This window comes from Musca domestica, unplaced genomic scaffold (genome assembly GCF_030504385.1).
Source record: "Musca domestica strain aabys unplaced genomic scaffold, Musca_domestica.polishedcontigs.V.1.1 21, whole genome shotgun sequence".
NCBI lineage: Eukaryota > Metazoa > Arthropoda > Insecta > Diptera > Muscidae > Musca > Musca domestica.
The window spans coordinates 13,078,877-13,095,565 of record NW_026712258.1 but is presented as its reverse complement, the minus strand read 5'-3'; the positions used below and the strand labels follow the sequence as shown (position 1 = coordinate 13,095,565).

General features: G+C 34.6%; 1 protein-coding gene across 5 annotated transcripts in view; it reads right to left on the bottom strand.

Annotated features, from left to right (window-relative positions):
- LOC101895423 (A disintegrin and metalloproteinase with thrombospondin motifs 1) overlaps positions 1-16,689 on the bottom strand; it is a 266,152-nt gene that overhangs the window by 27,893 nt on the left and 221,570 nt on the right. For all 5 annotated transcript variants that reach the window (XM_059122778.1, XM_059122776.1, XM_059122775.1 and 2 more), the window contains 7 exons: positions 8,354-8,834; positions 7,225-7,389; positions 4,932-5,086; positions 4,258-4,389; positions 1,145-1,671; positions 774-923; positions 537-692 (listed from right to left, as the gene is read on the bottom strand). In XM_059122778.1, coding sequence (XP_058978761.1) covers positions 537-692; positions 774-923; positions 1,145-1,671; positions 4,258-4,389; positions 4,932-5,086; positions 7,225-7,389; positions 8,354-8,834 — 1,766 coding nt within the window. The remainder of the gene's footprint in view (positions 1-536; positions 693-773; positions 924-1,144; positions 1,672-4,257; positions 4,390-4,931; positions 5,087-7,224; positions 7,390-8,353; positions 8,835-16,689) is intronic.

Genomic DNA, 16,689 nt, shown 5'->3' with positions numbered 1-16,689 from the left:
TAAAATCGTAGGTTTCTTCAACTCGTTAAGTACTTATTGTGTAGAATAAATTTCATATGACATTGATGAAAGGATCGATGAGATATAATAACCTGATCTTGTCTCATATTCTTGATGTTTTGGAAATGTTACAAAAATATCCAGGGCTAGTGAAACGATGGAAATATATATCTATTTAGATTTTATTTCAATCCTTACTTGCGGTAAGTTTACTCATCATGATAGAGTCATGTGTATGTAACATTTCCTAATTTATATTTAGAATATTTGGAGTATACTTTTAGGCTTTACGTTCGCTTTTTGAGAGTGGCTATAAAAATCAAACTACCCAAAAAGTATTGTGTGAAAAAATATTTTAGAATTAATTTTTTAATAATTTATATAATTTAAGAGCCGCATGCAAAGTTTGCCTATTAAATTTTCATGATTAGAGTTTACAGTGGAATTTAGAAATAGCCCCACATGGCATGGGCTTCACATTATAGTTTAGATGTCCTTAGCATATATATAAAAGTTTAATTTTTTTCTAAACTTACTCAAAAAATTCCGAGACATAATGGCGCGAACAATCCGACCATGACCATGGATGAATATCACGTTCCATAACACTGGACATGATGTGGCGACGTCTCTTCACGCCCGGTCTATTGAATTGTTTGCAACGATAATCATCGTCATGTGGCATATTTAAACTAAAAGAGAGGAAGAAAGGGAAAAAGAATTAATTAAAAATAATGAAAACCCAAATGTCCCCCCAATTGCCAAACACTTACATGTGACCCAATTCATGGGCAATGGTAAAGGCGGCCGGTAAGCCATTGTCCTGTACAATGGAACAGGATTTGCGACGACAAACAGTGCCAAGTTCAGCCAGACCCAATGTATCACATTTGGTTTCTCGATCTTTGCGACAAATCTTATCTCTGCAAGGCAAACATAACAACAAGAAGAACAACAAAAATAAACATAATGCATAAAAATTCAACTGGTCACCCTGACACCGAAAGATAAACAACACACATGTCCGAGCCGACATGTCTGAATTGCATTCGCACACAACTCATATTTGTTTTGAAGGCTGTCTTAAGGTTGTAATAAACAAAATCATATTTTCATAAACCTCCCCACGTCTAGCCACACTTACCTTGTTATTAGCATCGCCGTATCATAGTGATAACCATTTGTGGCTACATGAGAACAAAACGCCTCCAAGACCGTTTGATTCGATGAACCGGATTTTCGTCGCCTCTTAAAATCGGGCAATACCAAAATATTGGCAACGGATATTTTAATGGGATTTCCAATGCTCGCATCGGCAAAAACATTCGACACAATCGATATCAGCGTCAGAATATACGGCGTCAGATCATCTTTGTGGAACTCTTTCATGGTCCGATCAACGGCCACCAACAGCTCGATCGTATACTGATTGCCTTCGTAGTTGCGTTTCTTACGCCGCAGCTTGGGCATATTCCCCTGCTTGTCGATTTCACCCAAATCGATGTCAAGAGCGGAGACAGTGTGTCTGGCATTGCGACGCGAATGTCGCCAGACTTTGTGTAAGATCTCAGAGGTGGCTGCAGAGGCGCTGGGGTTGTTCGAGTCGTTAAACGATTGATTGTTCACCGGTTGTATGAGCAAAGAACCGAAACTTGTTTTGATATAACCCGTCTGGAAGTCGAGAGAACAAGAATGACAGAACGAAAAATTATTAATCAGAGGCAATAATAAAGAATGAATATTTTTGTTTCGAAACTTCTTATGGCTGATAATTAGTGGCAAGACTACGATTTTTTCCATAAACAATAAAAAATATGATCATAAGTGCTAATATTTTTTTGAACGAATAGAAGTAGAAGTTTGGAAATTCAATATTTTTAATTGCATTTGAATATGGTTATAAAGAACAATAATTGTTATAAGCTACTGCCTTAAATTGTTTTTTTTGAGATTTCGGAGACTGATTTCTATTTCAGACACAAAAGTTCCAAGACCAGTATATTTTTGTGGAACTTTAGATTTTTAAGAAGTCCTTTAGATCTTTTGGTTTTTCCAAGTTTTTCCAAGTGTAGAAGTCCTTTTAAAGTCCTTTGAGCGATAGAAAACCCTGATTGATCAAATTTTAGAATTTTTTATCTATACCTTCATCTAATACCAAATATCAATACAAAATTTCAAAATTCCTGCTTTATCCTTTCACCATAAACCAAACTTTTCCAAATTTAGTGCAGTTCGCACAAACTTACTTTCCGAACTTGATTCTCACACAAAATTTCAATTTTGTTCACATAAAACCGAATGGTACAATTTTAGAAGTTTAGTACTATTTTAGAACCTTTCGTAACCTAAAAGTTCGAATTTCCAAAAACTCTTCAGTACATCTATCTTACACTACGGCGGCGACCCTCATTCCATATTTCACAATTATATATAGATTTAAAAGGTTTGTAGGGTTTATAGGTATAGAAGACCCGTGAAAAAGCCACTGGGCTCTTTTAGATACGAAAGAACTACTAAACTCCTTATGGGTACAGAATAAAAAGATTTATGGTACAGAAGACCTGAAAAAAATGACATTTAGGTGTAGAAAAGCTTTGAAAGGCGCAGAGTGCCCGTTAAAAGGATTTTAGGAATAGAAGAACTGTACAAGAAATTTATGGCACGGAAGAGTTACAAAAGGACTTTTTGGTGTAGGATGTACAAGAATGTCAAGAAGACCTGAAAATAGATTTCTATGCTAAGAGAGAATTGTGAAAGGTTTTCTGAGTACAGAAGAAAAGGTCTTCTAGGTACAGAACACCTGTATAAGGATTTCAGGGTACTGCATAAAACACCACATGTGATTCTGTGCGCTGACGCATACGATATAGTGTGAGATAATAAAGGTTATGACCCACACGCACAGATATCGATGAGCTCAGCAGATGTACAACACTACTTGAATAAAATTTCAAGCACCCCTGCAATTTTCTCCATTCAATATTGAAATAGATAAGAATAATTGTGTGGCTGCGATTAGGTTAAGTTAGATTAGTTTCAGTAGTACTTAAGAAACACATTTTTAAATAAAATCAGAATTGAATCAACATCCAAACCATTCTGTGGTGTTTTTTTTCTCACTTTACATTGCTCCAGTCGAGCCAAAAACGGAATAGAGTTGGCAATCGAAGAGGGGGATTAGACTCTATTCTCAATTACATAGATCATTCAAGCCGGATCGAGAATTGAATTTACACCCAAGCGAAGCCGTTGTATTATTTTCTCATCTCCGAATAGAGTTGACAATTGAAGAGGGAGATTGGTCTCTTTTCTCAGAGAGGATCTGCTTTATTTAAGTTAAAGAGATGTACGAGATTGAAGATCTGTAAAATGTCTACCGTATGTGGAATAGAAAAGTTTGAAGATCTTCTAGTAACAGAAGATCCACCTTCTTTTCATAGAAGGACTATATAAGGACCACTTTTTTTTGAAGACCCGCGCTTTTTTTCCTGTTAAAAGTTTTCGCAATTAGAAGACCCTCTAATATTTCTGTATTTTCAGAATAGTCTCCTGGCCATAGAACACCCTTTTGGAGGTTTCCTTTAAATGGATGACCCTGAAAAGTTCTATCCTACATGGATACATTAGAACGATATTCTATCCATAGATGATTCTGAAGGCGATTTAATGCCTAAAAGATCTGTAAAACTCTCTTCCTCTTGTGAAAAATTGTCTTTAGAAGTACGGCATTGGAATTCTGCTCATAGTATAAGTCAGATGATGCACGCAGAGTAATGATCTGCACCGCCTGTAGGAAAAATCCTACAATATTTGTTAAGAACTACTTTTGATAATATACCTTAACCTAACTTAGCATAAAGTATAAAAGAGAGATACCAAGTGCACACATGACCAAATGTACGATACCTACAGAAATCTTAGGCAGAGGTTTTAAACGCGCAAAGTTATCTCACCTGTGGCAAGAAAACACGTTACACTTGCTTAAATCCCGTAATCTAACTCCAACATACCACAAACATCTATGGAAATTACCCATCTAAAATTATTTTAAAGACATCCTACAATACGAAAGCCTGCTTACCTCCTCTACTTAACTACAATAATCTTATAAAAACATTTCACTTATCCGTGAACAGAGGGCTTTCGAAAGATCTTCTAGTGTTTCATACACAGCTATGGGCACTACAAGTATCTTCCTATTGGCGAATTTCACAAAACTCTTAATTTAAATAATTCATTTAGTGTAAAACGACTTACCATGCCATGACAGAGTGACACCGCCACCGCTGATTGATCATCACCTTCCACATGACCTTTATAATAGCAGCCCAGATAATGACCCTCCTCAAGATCCATTTCTTCGCTGCGATTATTTAAAATGTTAATGACCTGTGCGACGAACCAAAAACGAAAAAAAGACAAGAATAAGAAAATTAAAGACACAGTAATTAATAAAAAAATATTTGTTGAATTAATTAAATTCATCAATGAAATGTCCATTCAGTTTTTTTTCTCTTTCGGTGGCCAGTTCATTCATCATTCGAAGTGGTGTCAAGTTTCATTTTTTTTTTAATTCAAAATTATAGACATTTTGTTCTTTGTGCGGGAATGTGTGTTTTATGCAAATGCGAAACGCTTCTGCCATCAGTCATGAGATTTCTTCTCTATTTGTCTTGCAAAATTTAACATTTTTATTAATAACTTGGACATTAAGTACCGAATAGAAATTAACTGGTCCATTTATCTTTTGAAAACATATTTTGGTGATAGATTGAAATGTTGACTTATATAGATGGAGTCTATTTTTGGTGCATGTAGATTTTCTTAAAGTAACAATTTATATTTGAGAAAATATGACAATTTTGGACAATTTGTTTTGAACATTTAATTCTATGATTATTTTTTGAAATATAAAAAAAAACATAACTTACCCTAAACGTTTCTGGCGGTATAAATGAGGTATCTTGATGTAATACCAAATGCAAACGTTTGCCAAATGCACTGAATATATATTCCGGATGAGGATCCCAGATTTGACTAGATTTACTACGAAATGTTCCCGTACCACTAAATGCGGAAAAATAATCTGAAATTATAGGAAAAGAAAACAATTTCAAAAATGTGGCGAAAATGTTGAAAAATTATAGGTAGAGATCATTTAAAGCTATTGAAATGACATATCAAAAAAATAACATAAAAAACACTAACATAACATCCCAACTATTATAGTATAGCTTAAAATTAGAATATAAGTAGTGGTGGTAAACTTCTTTATTCAAAAAATTAAAGTTCAATTTATCTGGTACATAATACAGGTTGGTCTGAAAATACCGAAGTGGTATGAATTCCTTATAACTTTTTAAAGTTTTTTTTTCAGTATTTTGTAAAAAAACTTGGACAATTTATAATGGATTAATACTCAACCGAACAACGTGCCCAAATGGTTGAAACTTATTCTTCAAATCAACGGTCCAATTATTTAACTCAGCGTGCATACCATCGTCTGTTGCTACAACAAAGAACAGTAAAGAACCTTCCTGGTCCTTGTAGACTTCGAACCGTTTACACGCTTGGCAATATTCAGGTGGTAGATGAAAGTATTCGCGAGGTTCCAGAAACATCAACCAAAAGACGTTCGACACAACTTGGGCTCTCAAGAGGGCGCTGCAGCATACCAAAAAAGTGTCCATACATAATTTAACTTGTCCACGAATTGAAGCCGACAGATTACCAGCAACGACTTGACTATGCAATTTATTTCATGTGACTTATTATCAGTGACGAAGCCCATTTCCAAATAAATGTGTTCGTTTACAAGCAAAACTGTGGGCTACGGAAAGCCCAAGAGTACTTCTTCAACGACAATTACACCCAGTTAAGTGATTAAGTGTTTGGTACGGTGTTTCTTCAGAAAGGATCGTTTTTTTTTTTTTTTTTTGAAAATGAACGAGGTGTCGCCATTCCCATCACTGGTGAAAGATATCGGACCATGTTTGTAAATTTTGTAAGGAAAACCATACGCAAATATGGTTCCAAGAGGATGAGGCCACAGCGCACACTGAGAAAGCTGAAAGAATAATTTCGCGTAGAAGAAATTTTAATGAGCCTCCGCGTTCCCCGAATTAACCGATCCAGACTATTTTCTTTGCGGTTATTTAAAAGAAAACATTTTTGATAGCCCAGGCTACGGAGGCATTAAGAACCAATATTCGTGACGAAATTAACAACATAATACCGGCAGTTTTGCGGAAGGTCATGGAAAATGTGCTGAAAATGATATGACAAAAATTAGTAAAAGCAATAAGTTATTTTGAAATCGCTGGACAGAATGCGGCATCTACCGAAGTATAACAGCAATCAAGCAAATGCATATAACATAATAAGATGATGCTTTGATTCGGTAGATGGAGTTGGTAGTACGAAAATAAGTAATGTCGCCGTGTCATGACAATATTATTTTGTAATCAAACAGATCTGTTGTTTTTATAGGGTTTTCACTGATTTTTATCGATTCAATGTACAAAGAAATGCTCTGGAATAGATTTGCGGGTCTATACCTATCATTTCTGCTGCTTTTCTTTGCGAGTTTTGCCAATTTTGTCGTTTACAGAATAACATATTTCGGTAATGTTTCTAATGCATTTATGTCAGGTCGTCGATCATCTATTGCCTGATTGAAACATTAAACGGCAAGACGCATTCTGCCCAAACTTTATAGTTTTATGTATTTGAATCAAGTGTTCCATCTTATATTTAATGCCTTTTCATTTCCCTTATACCACTAGTACAATCTGACGAAATATAACAATAATAAAATATAATATCTTCCATCTTATAAAATTTCAGGTCTTAGACCAAAATGCCGTGCCTGTTATTTTCGACACAAACCAGCTGCAGTAGTACTGCCACCTGTTTTCAACACATAAAACTAAAGTTGTTTCCAAAACCCCCATAATACAACTATATTTGATATGAAGCTACTTTATTCTAGGAAATGCAGCCCTTTCAGAGAGAATCGAGAAATTCGCTTTTTCTAGATTTAGTATTAAAAAAGTATATAAGGCCTAGTTGGAGACCCTAGGCACTTTTCAATCATTGGAGAGGGTGATCCACGATTCGTACATGAGATGTTTGTTAAATATTTTACATATTTTAATGAATTACAATTTATTTTTTGTTAATTTTCTAAATACCTTAAATTCAAGAAATGTTAGTAGTACTTACCATTATTATTGCTATTATCTCTATTGCGTTTCGATTCATATAACAAATCTTCGGCATTCAATGTAAAATTGTGAAATTTTATTGGCGTCACAAAATCACTGGTATATTCATCTGGTATACTATGGCTAATATCTTCGATGTCATTCTCTATATCATTTGATAAATCTGAAATGAAAGAAAGGCACAGAGAAGAAAACGATTTAGTTACAAATTTTTAATTCAAAATATTTTAAATTAAAATCTGTCTATTAATTGATGTTGGTTAGCAAATAATCCTAGTGAAAAAATGATTTAAAATAAAGTTTTGTACATAGTTTTGAGTGCGAGTGAGGCTCTGGGAAAATCGAACATCTAAAAATAAATATTTCAAAATTATCAGTTTCCCAGCGGCCATATAATATGACACGTTTACAATTCAGTGATCTTGGACACTGTCTTATGCAGTAATGCGTAAGATAATAAAGGACACAACCCACACAAACACAGATATCGATTCGCCAGTAGGTAGCCAAGACCACTTAAATAAAGGGAAAAAAAGAATGCAATGTTCGCTTTTAAATCTAATGATAGATTAGAACAATTGTATGGCTGCGATTGGGTTAAGTTAGATTAGTTTTAGTAGTACTTATGGAAAATATTCTTATATTAAAATCAGAATTGAATCTACACCCGAACGAAGCGGTAGTGTTCGTTTTCTCAATTTTACATTTGGTCCTTCGAGCTGGATAGAAAGTCGAATCTGCATCCATTTTATAATCACTTTTATATTTGGTCCTTCGAGCCGGATAGAGAATTGAATCTACTCGCGAACCTTACGACTGTGTATTCTTTTTTCACTTTACATTAGGTCTTTCGAGCCAGATAGTGAATTGAATCCACACCAGAACTATACGGCTTTTCTCATTGTACAACTTGGATTGGGTGTTCTTCTTTAGTACTGTCACACGAAAATTGGCCTTAAAAGCCTACTTTTGTTCTATCGATATTAAAAATCGAGTTTTCAGGAGCACGGAGAAGTATATCAACAAGGGTGGGTATTTTGAAGATCTATTGGCATACAGGCATGTACTGGACTCGAAGTACTGCTAGTTCTTAATTTAAAATTTTTCAAAAATTCAATTGTACTTACCATCGCCGATACCCCACGATTCTTCGTCACCTTCAAATGTCTGATTACTATAGGAGGTAATATCGGTTATATCGTATAGTCTATCGATTGTATCGATAATTGTGTCACCACCACCGCCACCTCCATCATCATCAGTTACTGTATCTATTATCGTCTTCGTTGTTGTAGTTGTTGTCGTCGTCGTCGTATGGGTACTTAATGTCGGTGTTGTCGTCGTCGTCGTTGTTCTTTTCCCTTCACTCCGTGAGGGATTTGTTAGTGCTATGCTAGTGGTTGTGGTTGACCAATTACTAACAGCATTTATGTGTGGAGGTCTGGTGGTGATGGTCTCCTTGACCGGCAGTGAAAAAAATATAATCAAACCAAGGAGTACAAATAGGCAGGTGGTGAGTATGAGAAATGCGTTGTGTTTCCAGTGGGTCGACATGTTGCTGCACTTATTGCGGTAGAACCACCACTCACAGGTTTTCTTAATGACCAACTGAAATTAGATGGAAAGAGAGAGAGAGAGTAGAGAAAATTAAATTAGAATATTGTTGCTCGATAAGTAATAGAATTATGATTTAATATTATTCTATATTCGAAATATCGGATTGTTTTGAAACTTGCATGACTGAGGTATTGAGAGCATTGGTACGTGGTAGCGGCCATTATATCATTAAGGTATGTAGAACGTTATTACCCTTTTGCTGTGCTCCCCTAGCATGATTAGTGAAAAAGCCAGGAGTGGAATTTCTCCACAATCTTTTGTGTATGTGAGTGTAAACCCTCGACTCGATGAGAATCCCTTAAAATGGGGATTTTATTATGCTACGATTTTTTTTACTAATGTTCCGTGTAAAAAGTTATAAATTTAATATTTTTTCAAGTTTTACTATTTTTTTAATGCAGGAACTGTTTTTATGTAATAAATGGTATGAGTAGTGTATAAATGCAGGTTCTGGCAGCATTCTATTGTTTGACGGAGGTGATTGTATTTGCTATTTTAATTATTGCGTTTTTCCTCCGTGGATGGGGTCTTCGCTTCTCAGTGATAAAAATGGTTTGTGATAGTCTTTGCTATTTTAATGATCGCCTTTTCCCAAAAGATGGCGTCTTGCCTTTCCAATATCTGTTCTGTTTTTTCTTAGCGTTTTTGTAACGATATTTAAAATCTTTTTTAAATTTAGTAAAGCACAAATTTCTTATCGCTTTTTAAAATCACCCGCGCATGATCAGTTTAAAAATTGACAAACAAACCACCACTCTACGTCACCCCAACTAAAGAACTAAAAGGTAAGCAAAATAATTGTAAAAAAATATTATTCTGGTATAACAACACATCTTCTTACTTCTTAACATATTCTCTTCCCATCCTCATTGCCTTCATTTCGAATTCTCATCACTCTTAAGTAATTATAATTTATAGATTATAACAGAAACAAATAACAAGTGTGTACTCAAGGGCCGCCGCGACTGACTGCCGCGACACCTAACACTTTGGCTGCCCGATCCCCAGTGGAACGTGAGAAAAAACAAACAACTACAACGCTCAACATCGAATTAAATGCGGAACATGGACATGGGCCAAGTGATGTGTCTCTTTAACACCAAAACGAAATGAAGTGCGTGTCAACGCATGTAAAATCATTCGGTCACTCAAACGGACGCTCACTACTCACCCAGTATTCTAATAAAATGACAGCTCAAGTTGCTATGCTTGCTCGCCTAATGGTAAACTATATGCCTTTAAGTAGATGTCGAACAATAGAAGTAATCACCGATTAGAGTTGGAAAAATGTAAACACACTTTTTAGGGTTGTTTACAATTAATTTGCCCATTTTTAAGTTGTTACGAGATGTCAATAATGTTCGTATATGGGTGACTCCATAAGGCAATAATGGGAGGAAGAAATAAAGAATATGTTATAGGAAGTAAAGTGTTCGTCTTCCTTGTTATTGTTATTTACTTTTTTGAAAGTGTTAACATTTATGTTATTTTGTCCAAAAAAATGGAAAAATGTTTTGAATCTTCTCGATTCTGCTTTGACATGTTATACCAATTTTTAAACTCTATGCTTCCCTAATCGTAACACTTTTTTTGGGATTTGAAAACGTTTACCTTTACTCAATTGTTTTGAATTATCGAAAAAATTAAATTTAGATTTAGCAATCAACTAACTAAGTAAAATAATATGTCTAAATGGCAAACTGTGATAAGTAGACACTCTAATTTTTACACTTAATACTCATTATTGAAATTAAGGAAATAACGAAGAGTGCAAATGAAATGCAGGTTTTATTAAGGTAAAAAAATCATTTGTACACTGTTCATGTGAGATTGAACTTTCTCATAAAATACTTATTTATATTATTTTTCCGTCAACTAAGATATAGTTCAATTCAGTGCAGAATTATAAAAAAAATCCAGAAAATTATAAGGGAGGAGTCTACATAAACTAGTTAAAAAAAAGTCCGAAAGGACTAAACGTTTTATACCCTCCACCATAGTATGAAGGGTATATTACGTTTGTTTGTAACACCTCGAAATATAAATTGTAGACTCCACAAAGTATATACATTCTTGATTCGCATGAAATTCTATGACGATTTAGCGACGTTCACCCGTCTGTAAAATCACTCTAGCTTCCGAACAAAATGATGTAGGTTAACAACATTTTAATGAGATGTGTTTAAGATCAGCAGCACCTTAGAAATGGGTTATGTAGGTCCATGTTTTGGCATAGAACCCTTAAAACTGTACGGATAGATTTAATTCTTTTTTTACCCTTAGCCATATGGCTAGAGAGAGTATATATAATTTGATACGTCCAAAACGTGCCTTATCGAAATAATGATTTAAGACTTTAGGTCTATTTGGACCAAATCCGTTTCAGGACATTTGGAGTCGATCTAGCGATGTCTATCTGGCTGGCTTGTGCTCACGATAACTCTCAAAGGGAGTATCTGATTTGATCCAAACTTGGTACATCGTAATATTTTTTTAAACTTACATCGAGTTCGGAGATTGACAATATCATTCTACTCCTTCTAGTACCTCCCACACAAAAGGCCGAAATTTTCAAAAAAGTAATATATAACTGCACAGAAAGAGAAAGGATAATCCAATGTTGCTCCAACTTTGTAAATCCTAATATTTGCGCCAGTTCTAGGTCTTGTGCAAAAGTGGATAATATCGGCCCACTCCTTTAAGTGCCTCTCCCACAAAGGCTCAAAATTATAAATAATTATAACTCTTATAAAATATCATGCAAGAGTCCGATTGTCTTCGAATTTCACACATCCTAATATTTTTATGAAGCCAAGATCTGGTATTGATCGGTTCACTCCTTCTGGTACCGTTAAACTTATAAAACGCGAAAATAACATCCGATTCCATGTAGACTTGGTACATCTGAATATTTCTATCAACACAGGAGCTGTTATAAAGCCGGTAGAGATCGGACCATTCCTTCCGGTACCTCTCCCACAAAGGGTCAAAGTTTTAAATAACCAAAACGTGCATAAAATCTGAAATAAGCATGAGGTTCTCTTTATATTTCACATACACAAACATTTTTGCTAACACAAAATCTGTTGTGAAGATGGAATATATTAGGCCACTCCTTCTGGTACCACCCCCACAAAGAGTCAAAATTGATTATCCTTGAAGCTCATAAAACGCGAAATTAACATCCGATTCTATTCAGACTTGATACATCTCCATATTCCTATCACCAAATAGAGTTCAAGATTTTGATAAATAAAACGCCCAAAGAAATTTCGCTTACCTAAATTTCACACATACAAACATTTTTGCTGACAGTTGTGAAGACGATATATATCTGCGGACCACTTCTGATACCTCACCTACAAAGGGTCACAATTTTCAAAACTTACAAAACAAGTCAGCAATTCTTTACAATTTGCTTTATGCAAACACTTTTCTCAACCAGAAATCTGAGAACAGTGGAAAATTATGATTTCGAATAGGAGGGACCAAAGAATTATATAAAACTAAAATTCTTTTGGAAAATCTTCTAAATCTTACAACCGCACTTATAAACATTTTTATCTTTCTCCACTTGTAAAACTTTCGTATTGCATGAACGAAGTGGCATAACCCTGAGCTTACGATCTCGTCACTTGGGTAAAAAAAGTTTTTTACCATAGGAGTTATTTAAAAAAACTCTTGGGGAGAATATCCCAGGCAAAAAGCAAAGGAACTGATGAGGATTGGTGGCTCTTTCCGAAACCTAGTTATTCCCTGCCTTACCCCCTGGTAGACATTACCATCGTTCTCCACTAATAAACACGTTGTTTTTATAGAAACAACAATAAAGGGATTAAGCCTGACCATTTTGCAGCAACAAAATACTATGGTATCCCGAACAAACAAGCCAACACTGTTCTGATGAAGAATATATATATGTTTTGGAGTCTCCGCCGAAGATTTCGAGGTATTACAAACGGCATGGCAATATACCACCATTGTATGGTAGAGGTTATACAAATGCTAAACTTCGCACATTTCAATATTTCTGTCAATATAAGTTCTATTGGCAAATTGGAATTTATGGCTAACTTCATTTGGTACCACCTCTACTACAGTTAAAACATTGCCAAAAAGAGCTAATTTAGGTCAACCCATATGTATCTTTTGGCAATCCGATTGATATTTTCCAAATTTTTATTTTGCCATTTCTTATTCGCTAAATAAAAAATGTATTTTTTAGGTATAGTTCCCGTATGGATGCTTACTTCTACTGAAGTACTTCCTACATTCCAATAAGGTTCTCATGGTGTTTTTCTGAAACAACACAAATGGTATTACAATACCATTGTTGATGACTGACAATATTCCATGGTAAGTCCATAAATGTGTCAAATCCATGCTGCGTTCCCACTATTTAAACAATAACAACAGGCAACAACTAAATTGAAATGCATCGACTTCGTAATCACGGTGTTAATAGAATGCCCTATTCGAAAAATACCCCCAAATCGCTTCAACACTTTATAATTATAAAATGTCGGCAATGCTATTTGTTATTCTGAAATTTTTATTATATTGTTAATTTGTTTGTTTATATGCCAATGTTGGCCCTTTTTTGTTCGGTGGCTCTTTTGTTGTTGCTACCATTGTTATTGTTTCGGTTTCATTTTCAAAAAAAAATTAACTGGATGCCAACACATTGCCGTTGGCACGCTGTAAACTTGTAAATGAGTTTTTAATTATTTAACTTAAGACCGCAATTATTATTTGATTTGTTATAATAAAAATCGTGTTTTCTTGTTTTCCGCCGCAGCTGCTGCCGCTGCTGTTGTTCTTCTTCTTTTATAATGGCTGCTGTTTCAGTTTCATGGCACGACGTGAGTTCATTTAATTGGTTGTCAAAGACACATTAAAAACAAAACACAACAGAAACATTTGGTTATTAAATATGAATACTAGTTTAGTCGGGCCGCAAGACGGGGCTTTTTCCATTCTTTCTTTCTGTCATTTTGCGCTTCATGCCTAAATGCCAAACACATGCCTACACACACAACATTTCATTTAATTGTAATTGCCTGGGAATATTTCTGCTACAATTTCACACCTCTAAAATAAGAAGAAAAAAATTCTTAAGTAGGGGGGGGCCAATCGCGTAACCACATTCAGTTGCAGGCGTTGTTTTCCCAAACCACTTGGGGTCGTTGGAATGTCGGCTTGCCCGCCTAATTTGGGTTAATAAAAGAAACATTTATTCAGTGACACCTAGATAAACATTTTAATTTATTTTAAATAGTTGAAGACTATATTAAGTGATTTTATTAACCCAATAGAATTTTTGGATTTTTTCTGTGTTTTATTTTGCATAATTATTTGGAAAGTGGTGGCATGAGAATTTGTGTTGTTTCCTTTTAATTTTTCTTGCGATAAACAAATTTGGCAATAAGAGGAATTTTTGTGGAATAGTTTTCTTCTTTTTTTAAAGAAACCCCCTCGATAGCATGTGGAGCGGAACGTTGTAAGAAAATTTCTCACCACTATAAAAAATAAAATAGCTAACGTTTCCAAACCTCTCGGAGTCATGAGAATTTTCATAGTCTATTTTTGGGCATAGGGTTTATGATTTGAAGAAATGGTATTTGATTGTTATGTGTGACACCTTCAGCATTACTAGTAATGAAACCGCATACTTTCTGCATTACCAGTAGGCAATAAATAATGATAACTACATACCCTGTGAATTACCAGTATTACAAAAAAATTAGGAATTATGCCTGTAATAAATAAAAGGCAAAATATTTTACTGTCATCATACCAAATATAGGACAGTTTCCACATCGCCTTAGAGTTATGTGTAAGGTGATTTTTTAACATTTGGTAGTTAACATTTTTCGTAGCAGACTTTTAATCGCTCCCATTATTTAATGTATCCCATTCAATGCTATGTGAAATATATATTATATTTATATTACATTTGTACTATGAATATATCAATATACATTTTTCCATAAATAGTTTCCTTTCAGACCAAAAATTGTGTGAAGTGCCTTAAAGTATGTAATAAAAATGCTTAACATAAATTAAGGAAACGTAACTTTACATTTTACTCTAACATTATGTGTATACTAGCCGTAAAGGGTAACGAAGGCACAGAGTATTTTAAACGAAGGCAGAGTCGGAATTTTAAACCTAAGGTTGCTGATTCGAATCTCGCGCCAAAAATCAAAAAAAAGAAAAAAAGTAAGGAAATATGAAGAGTTGCCTGATGCACGTACAAGTTTTTGAGCACCAGTTAATGATCCTGGGCCCGAGTAAATGGAGGGGTTAATATGTAAAGACAATTGGATTCTAAAAGTCAAGCGAATAATTTTATCTACTTATTTGTAGGTTCAGGCTGTAAGTAGTAACGATTACCAAACATTGGTAAGGTAACTCATTATTTGGTAATGAATGTTTTTGCATCTAGGAATTTTGAAAACGAACGACTCCTTTTATACCCACCACTATATTATAAAGGTTATATTAAATTTGTTTGTAACTCCTCGAAATAAGCATAAGATCCTATGTCGATTTAGCCATTCCCGTCCTTTTTTTGGAAATTACTTTAGATTCCGAACGAAATGAATTAGAATGATAAAATTTTTCTTAGATGTATTTTAGGTACGTAGAATTCTTGGTATTGAAAATGGGGCATGTAGGTCCACATTTTGATATATCACACATTTATACCGCACGATTCAAGGCGTCTTGGTTGTTTTAGTCATATTTTTAAACATAATTTGCAGTTTGTCAGTCACATCTGTAATAAACATCTTTGCAAAGAACAGTCCATATAGAGTCCAAGCTTAGATGTTGTCATCATATAACTGTACCCTCGATATTCACTGGAATTTGGTATTTGAAGTTCATAAAGGATGCTATATCTACTGACAGAAAATTGCTTATATAAGTCCACGTTTTCGTATAACCCTCACATAACAGTATCTCCCGACATTCGGTATTTTGACGATTTTAGCTACATTTTTCACCGGAATCCTTTCAAGTTTGCACTTCGCAAAGGGTGCTACATTCAATGGTAGGCCTGGTAGGCCTAACCCATATAACGGTACCTCCCATTACTCGTTATTTTGATGATTTTGGCTGCATTTTCAATAGAATTATCTTAAACTTTACTGTTACACCTAATACTCGGAATTTTTAAAATTTTAGCGGCATTTTTCAAAGGGAAGATTTTTTACATTCCGCAAAATTTCTTCCAAATGGTGGATGATAGGACGAACTTTTTACGTCATGATCAAACTTAAATGCTTTTTTATTTGTTTAGGACTAATTTATTGGTTTTTGGTGGCTGTTTACTAAGTACTTACTTTCTATAAAATGTCCTACTTCAAATAAGGGGTTATAATGCGGTTTTGTAAATTGTTACCGGTGCAAAAATTTACTCAATTAACCCATTACCCAGCAATGTTTGTTTTTTTCGTTTCTAGGTTAAATGTAATAAAGAGCTTCAGGTCATCTGAGGATATAAACTATAACTGTAAATTTTTCGTATAGCTCCCATATAGCGGTATCTCCTTATTTTCAGTATTTGAAAGATGTTCTTATAAATTTCAAATACAGTTCGCAATATTTAACCATTTTGATTCCTAGCTAGGGAATTTTCCCCACAAACATTTTCCTAGTTTGGTGTGTTTTTAGAGCTCCAAGTAAGATTCGCTCTCTACTCGAAATTCGAGCATGAGTATTCCTACGAATTAAAACAAGAAATCGAGCATACTCCATTTTTCTATGCCAATCGAATAAGAGCGAGTATGCTTTGCTTGTTTTCCAGTCTGAGTAAAGGTCACCCCGAATCGATCAACTC